Genomic DNA, 7,757 nt, shown 5'->3' with positions numbered 1-7,757 from the left:
GTGACTTAGACTTCCCACCTCTGTCCAAAGCCAAGAGTTAAATGGTCATTATGTTTTAATTCTTACATAAAAGAGAGTACATATTTTGGCTAGGCTGTGTATTTCAAAAGGCAATTAATAGGTTTTCAACACTAAGAGGCAAAACATGCATTTGCATTAAGTATATGCCTTCCTTAGTATAGATAGTGTTATAAAAATGTCCACAATCTCATACTAGTATTAATACTCATTTCACTGATACCTGAAATAGTAGAGCTGAACAACTGTGACTTAGCAAAGAAGTTCATGGGGAAAGGTAACAGTTATATGTATTGTTTGGTTAGATTACAGACTACTTACCATGTCAGACTCCTGTGATCCTTTCTGAATATTGGATATTACCAGTTCATGAGAAGAGTCTGAGATTGGTACTTGCTGGGTGATGAAAGTTTGATCTTGAAGCTTACTTTCATCCCTTAAATAACAACAAAGAGACCTGTCAACAACCAGGCACACATGGAATCTAGTTCAGAACAATAGAACCATTGTGATCAGGCTCACATTCATTGCTTTGTCAAGAGAGACTTTACGCCAAAACCGGTTTGGCTCAGTGGATAGAGAGTCAGCCTGCGGACTGGGAGGTCCCAGGTTCGATTCCGGTCAGGGGCATGTGCCTTGGTTGCGGGCGCATCCCCGGTGGGGGGTGTGCGGGAGGCAGCTGATCGATGTTTCTGACTCTCTCTCTCTCTCTCTCTCCCTTCCTCTCTGTAAAAAATCAATAAAATATATTTAAAAAAAAAAAAAGAGAGACTTTACTTTTGCCCTAGCCAGATGACTCAGTTGTTTGAAGCATCATCCCAACACCAAAAGGTTGTGGATTTGATCCCTGTTAGGTTACAACCTAGATTGTGGGTTCAATTCTGAGTCAGGGCGAGTAGAGAAGGCAACTGATTGACACTTTTCTCTCACACTGACTCTCCCTTTCTCTCTAGAATCAATTAAAAAATCATATCCTTGGGTGAGGATATTTAAAAAAAGAGAGAGACCTTACCCAAATTCCTCTGTTTGTCCACTGTCTGGAACAACATATTCTGGACCTGGAGATGTAGACCTCTGACTGTATTTCCTGTGGTGGGTAAAAGTTAACAATGAGGCAGTGTCTCCTTGTGCCCTTATTTCAACTATACTCTACAAGTGCTAAATTGCCCTAGCTCAGTGGTCAGCAAACCGCGTCTTGCGAGCCACATGCGGGTCTTTGGCCCCTTGAGTGTGGCTCTTCCACGTGTGGGCGCGCACATACAGTGCAATTGAAACTTCATGGCCCATGCGCAGAAGTCGGTTTTTGGCCTGGGCGAGTCTATTTTGAAGAAGTGGCATTATAACACTCAAGGGGCCAAAGAGCCGCATGTGTCTCGCGAGCCGCGGTTTGCCAACCGCTGCCCTAGCTGGTTTAGCTCAATGGATAGAGCGTCTCCCTGTGGACCGAAAGGTCCAGGTTCGATTCTGGCCAAGGGCACATGCCTGGGCTGCGGGCTCGATCCCTAGTAGGGGGCGTGCCGGAGGCAGCCGATCAATGATTCTCTCTCATCATTGATGTTTCTCCCTCTCCCTTCCTCTCTAAAATCAATAAAATACTTTTTAAAAAGCACTAAATTAATGCTTCCATTGGATGGGCTTCTCATTTTCAAAAAAATGATCTTTTACACACACATAGAGGCAATATAATATTAAGGCAAGTTAATATAAACTTATAGTCTCTTAAAATTGAGATATGTTGAACTTAAGAAATGGGAAATATTTATGGTGATGATCATGATGATGGTACATAACAGCTATTAATGGTGATGGGCAAGGTTAAACCAGAGGACTGACCAAAACAAAACAAACATAAAACATGGCCAGAAAAATTCCCTTCCTACAAAAAGAACACAGTATAAATGGAGAGACACAGTATAAAATTTCTCTTTACTTTGGCAAGTCTGGTTTAAACACAGGAAATAAACATGTCACTAAGTCAATATTTTAATTTGAAAGTCAGCTTAATAGTTACAAAAAAAGTATGGTAGGTTTTTTTGCCAGCAGATAAAGACACATATCTCACTCCTAAAACTTGCCCTCAACTAGGTGTACATGAAAGAAGCATAAACCCATTCAAAATCTGGCTATCCTCACCCTAGCTGGGTAGTTCAGTTGGTTAGCGCATTTTCTTTGTCCTGATATGCCAAGGTTGTGGGTTCAATCCCTGATCAGGGCACGTACAAGAAGTAACAAATGAATGCATAAATAAGTGGAACAACAAATCAATGTTTCTCAAGTCAATTTTTTAACCCATTCAAAATCTGGCTATCTTAAATAGTCTAATAATATATTTTAGATACTACCAGTGCCTAAGTTATAGCCAGAGTTGTTGCTGATGCATTAGAGTACAGTTTATTGATTATACATACTCCTTTGACTTAGTTCACTCACAAAGAAAAATACTGAACTATTGGGTTCACAATCATATACAATCTACTGTGAATTCTTACCAACTTCCTAATTATTCTTCTTGCCTTGGTAGACCTTTTATCACTTAATTTCTCCCTAACATTAGGTTACTCATTTAATCTCATCTTTATCTCAACATTTCACCATTCTATTCCTGTATTCTTTTTCCTTCATCTAACTCTGGCATGTGATTCCAATAGGCTTAGACATGGTTTCATTGTGGCCAGGTTCAAGTTCATTACTTTGGTGTGAAAGATTTCACTCAACTTCCTGGTTCTCCAGTGTTGAAAACAACACAGTATGGAACTTGAGGCCTGGAACTCAGGCTATATTCCCTGGGAGAAGTCAACTCACAATGAGACAGACATTTAGTACCTACAGATTGTACCTCCACATCTTCAAAAGACTACCAGAGACACAAAGCCATTTCAAAGTTCTTTATCGTCCATTTAGCCAATATTTTAAACTCCTCTCGTTTGGTTGTACTCTTCTTTGTTCCCCTGTTCATTAATTGTGGTTATTCCTCAAGGTTCTAGCCTCAACCCTTTACTTTTCTACCTTCATCCACTTTACTAAACTCAACTACCAGTTTCATTAAACATGCTCAAATCTCTCTCCATAAACTATCATCTGTACTCCAAACACTATTTACACATGCCTTAAGTATTTTTTACTTCAATATTGCCATCATCTCCAATTTGACACTGAAAATACTACTTTCTGTTTCTTCTGCCTAGAATGGCTTTTCTCCCTTTTTTCTTCCGATTTACCTTTTACTATTAGAGGTCAGCTCAAGCTTTTACTTCCTCAGAAATATTCCTGACCTCAATTAGGTCAGATTCCCCTCATCAAGGCTCTCATACCACTCCTTTGAGCCTATGTCATAGTTGTACTTTTGAATATATTTATGTGATCATTTGAATAATGACTTTCTTCCCACATAAACCATGAACTCCCTGGTTTTAAGCGTGTCTTTTTTTACTCACCATGACATCCTCAGTAAATAGCAGCATTCAATATGTATTTGTTAAATGACTCGATGGATGGATTAAATAAAATTTAAATATTTCCCTCACATTGGCCTTTCAGATTTTTCATTTGACTTTAATACCACCATTCTTTTATTTCTTAATCTAAAAACAAACATTTACACTTTGTTGTCTTTATTCCTTTTGTCCTTTTATCACTAAGCTGTTTCTCCTTCCCATGTCTCAGCTTCCTTTTTTCTGACTGCTCCCACTTTTGCCTAAACCCCTCACTACCACATGAGTAGTGCAGCAGCTTCTGCTGGATCCCACCTCTATTTCTGTCCTCCAAGACATCATATTGTCACTGTTAGGTTCCGGTTAGCTCTGAGAACAATAACCTGTGAGCCCTCCCAGTGAAAGTATGAGAGTATGACTTACTGCTCTTTGTATTCCTTTAAGATGGAGAAGCAAAATAGGTTATACTGCTCTAGAATCTACACTAGCAAAAGTTCAGGCTTTTCTGCAGTTTTTAAAGGCTCATCATAATTTAATCTACAGATTAATCCTTATTTCTAATTACTAATTATTCTCTAGCATTACCACACTTTTTCAAGCTAGGCACTTTTTCCTCAATGTTCCCTAAATACCTGATACCCACTTCTACCTTGGGCTTTTGCTTATGCTGTCTACTTTGCCCCTTGCCTGATGTGCCCTTCCCCCTCTCTCTACTATCCCACTCTCTTACAAGGTACCCCAGAGAGTCATACTTCCTGTCTTTCTAACTGAAGTCTTCTTCCCTGACTACTCTAGCCCATTGACATATTGTCTGAACTCCAATTGTACTTTTTTGTTCCATCTATTTTTATCCTTGTTATTTTTGGTTTTGCTTGATCTCTTTGAGATCAAAGTTAATGTCTCTTAATTCTGTTGAATCCCCAGAGTACCTAACATACTGCCAAGCACATAACAGGCAATCAGTAAGTGGTTGATTAATTTTACCCACTTTATAGTTCATTACCAGGGTTATAGTCACTGATAAAACATAGTAGAGAGAGTGAAACAATTCATTAAGAAGAATTATTTTAGCCTGGCTGGTGTGGCTCAGTGGTTGAGCTTCAACCCAAGAACCAGGAGATCAAGGTTCAATTACCCATCAAGGCACATGTCCGGGTTGTGGGTTTGATCCCCAGTAAGGGGTGTGCAGGAGGCAGCAGATCGATGATTCTCTCTCATTGTTGATTTTTTTTTTTTATCTCTCTCTCCCTCTCCCTTCCTCTCTCTAAAATCAATTTTTTTAAAAATCAATTTAAAAAGAATTATTTTAAATATCTGTAGATTTTTGTTTTCCTTTTTAGGTCTTTTCTTTGGTATTAGAGATTCTCTTGATTAATAATCAGCTTAAAAATCATTTACTTATCTTTGTAGACCAATAAAATCTTAACAATTGTTATGCATCTCTACATTACCGCTCATTCAGCTGTGCAATATTATACCTTCTTAGTAAGCATTATCTTAAACATCTAAAATTAATATCTTTTCTACCCCTTATTTATTTATCTCTGAGAACTGTATAGCTAAGCAATATGACCCTTTTATATTTTCTGATCTTTTCCTAATCCTTTCATTCTAAGTGAGAATAAGTTCATTATTCCTATATGGTTTAAAGGATTGATGACAACTTGGTATTTTACTACAGAAACAGGGATTTACCTAGGACCAAAACCATTCATTTTTGCAAAGAGCAATCGTAAGACTTTCTCCTTCTGCTCCCAAGTCAAATCTCCAATATCCACATTTCCTTGAATATCTGTCCTGAAGAATATCAAAGGGAAAAGAAATGAAAAGGAAAAATATGATCAAAGTAAGCATCTCTTTTTTTGAAAAGTATAAAATATGTAACTATGAGAAAAGAAAATTTCTAAAATATGTAAATATAAGAAAAGAAAATACCTCTCTCCCTCTCCCTTCCTCTCTGAAATCAATAAAAATATATTTTAAAAAAAGAAATAAAACTAAGTGCTCTATATGCAAAAAATTTCTCATATTATACAACATCCATACTCTATCTACATATAAGCCGACCTGGTTCATAGGTTGGTGCTCAACCACTGAGCCACAGCATGTTAGTTTTCTTTAAAAGTTTAGGTTTTGCACAACCAGCATGGCTCAGTGGTTGAGCGTCAACCTATGAACCAAGAGGCCACAGTTCAATTTCAGGTCAGGGCAAAATATCCAGGTTTCAGCTCTATCCTCAGTGTGGAGCATACAGGAGGGGGCCGATCAATGATTCTCTCTCATTATTGATGTTTCTCTCTCTCTCTCTCTCTCTCTCTCTCTCTCTCTCTCTCTCTCTTCCTCTCTGAAATCAATAAAAAATAAAAAATATTTTTTTTAAAGTTTAGGTTTTACTTTATTATCACCATATACTTCAACTGTCCTTTTCCAATCTGCCTCTTAAGCCTCTTAAAAATCATTTACTTATCTTTTACTTTCCTATTGCCTCTACCTGCCCTGCTGAGGGTTTATAGGGGGAAGAATGCTCTAACAGATAGAAATGTTAAGGAAGCAATTAATAAGAAACTGAGGTTAAGGTGACAAGTTGCTCAATAGCAGAAATGTCACACAGAAGCCAGAATAGGAAGAGTCCAGTTTCCTCAATAAAAATGTGTAGAATCAGTTTATGTACCTTCCTCTGAAAACTAATATACTGCTTAATATATATAGACAAAGATTTTTTAAAATATATTTTCATTGATTTCAGAGAGGAAGGGAGAGGAAGAGAGAGAAAGAAACATTAATGATGAGAGGGAATCATTGATTGGCTGCCTCCTGCACATTGGACCAAGCCCACAACCCAGGCATGTGCCCTTAACCAGAATCAAACCCAGGACCCTTCGGTCCACAGGCCAATGCTCTATCCACTAAGCCAAACTGGCTGGGGCCATAGACAAAAAATTTTAAAAGAAACTGCGTTATGTTTGATAGGGACTCAACTTGCTTGGCATTAAATAAATTAGAGGGAATTGTAGTGTATCTGTTGGTAAAAAAAAAAGAGTGTTATTACAGGCTTATGAATATAGAAAGAAGTTTAAAAAATCATACACTATATGGACATTTTCGAAGAATAGTCTTATCTTTCAGAAGCTATTAACCATGTCCAACCTTTCCAGCAGCTAATTTAAAAGAGCATACAAATTAATCCACTAAAAAATAATTTAAGGCAGAAAATACATTTGGAAGCACTCTTAGTAAGATGTTAAGTACATAGAGGTCTGGAGTCCTTTTAAGTTACTTGACTTAAGGCCTTTGAAGAATCTAATTTCATTGGGATATAAAACATAATTTTAACAATAATCTTTAAAAATGCATCATAACTTAATACGTGGTTTATAGGGGGAAGAGTGCTCCAACAGATAGAAATGCTAAGTAAGCAGTTAATCATAGTATATAGTCTACAACTGTCTCAAGCATTCTGCTACCTTTATCATAGTAGCAGTACATATCAAGGAAACTTGTGGGGACTTTTGGTTAACACAATGATGGGGGCACTACTGGGTGTCCTCCGATCCATGGGACAGTTCTGTAAAAGAAAGAATTGTTACAATGAATTGTTATATTGATTTTTAAAATTATATGTTTATTTAGGTATTATTACCTATGAATTTCATCTCAGAATAGTAAAAGGGACATATATATATATACATGCCTAAGTGACCCAAAAACCAAATGACCATTTGACCGGTTGCTATGACACACAGTGACCACCAGGGGCAGATGCTCAACAGAGGAGCTGCCCCTGGTGGTCAGTGTGCTCCCATAGCAGGTGCCGCTCAGCTGACTGACAGGTTCTAGACACCAGGCTCAATGCTGGCAAGCGAAGCTGCGGTGGCGCCAGCCTCTCCCGCCTCCGTGTCAGTGCACTACTGAGCAGCGGGGCCAGGATGAGCGGGAGCTGCCTGAAGCTTTGTGCACTATTACATCCCTCAGGGGATATCAGACTGCCGGTTTCGGCTCAATCCCCACAGGCCAGACTGTGAAACCAATAGTCCGACATCCCTCAAGGGGTCCCAAATTGCAAGAGGACACAGGTCAGGCTGAGGGACCCCACTGGTGCACGAATCTGTGCACTAGGCCTCTATTTATAAAATATTTATGAAAGTATGTTTATAAGAAATGTTTAACCTGAATCTAATTAAACCTTGGTAACTAGTTTATAAAAAACAAAATAAAGGAGCATGTTAAAAGATACTGCAATGGCATTCTATGGGAAAAAATAATCTAGTCCCTTTAACAGTTTCTCTTATGAAGAAAAGAGGGCACTAT

At 38.2% G+C, this 7,757-nt stretch overlaps 1 protein-coding gene across 2 annotated transcripts in view; it reads right to left on the bottom strand.

The window, feature by feature from the left end:
* Positions 1 to 299: 299 nt before the first annotated feature.
* The window catches only part of BBOF1 (basal body orientation factor 1), a 29,074-nt gene continuing 21,616 nt past the window's right edge, over positions 300 to 7,757 (bottom strand). Inside the window, exons 9-11 of one of the 2 annotated variants that reach the window (XM_079768412.1) lie at positions 5,145 to 5,246; positions 1,031 to 1,105; positions 300 to 454 (exon numbers count right to left, since the gene is read on the bottom strand). In XM_079768412.1, the coding sequence (XP_079624538.1) occupies positions 325 to 454; positions 1,031 to 1,105; positions 5,145 to 5,246 (307 nt within the window). In that variant the 3' untranslated portion in view covers positions 300 to 324. Of the gene's footprint in view, positions 455 to 1,030; positions 1,106 to 5,144; positions 5,247 to 6,951; positions 7,015 to 7,757 lie in introns of those variants that run through there. The other variant, XM_079768411.1, reaches the window with a different exon arrangement.

The sequence above is a fragment of the Cnephaeus nilssonii genome (genome assembly GCF_951640355.1).
Source record: "Cnephaeus nilssonii genome assembly, chromosome: 4".
Classification (NCBI taxonomy): Eukaryota; Metazoa; Chordata; class Mammalia; order Chiroptera; family Vespertilionidae; genus Cnephaeus; species Cnephaeus nilssonii.
This window is presented reverse-complemented; position numbering and strand designations above follow the sequence as displayed.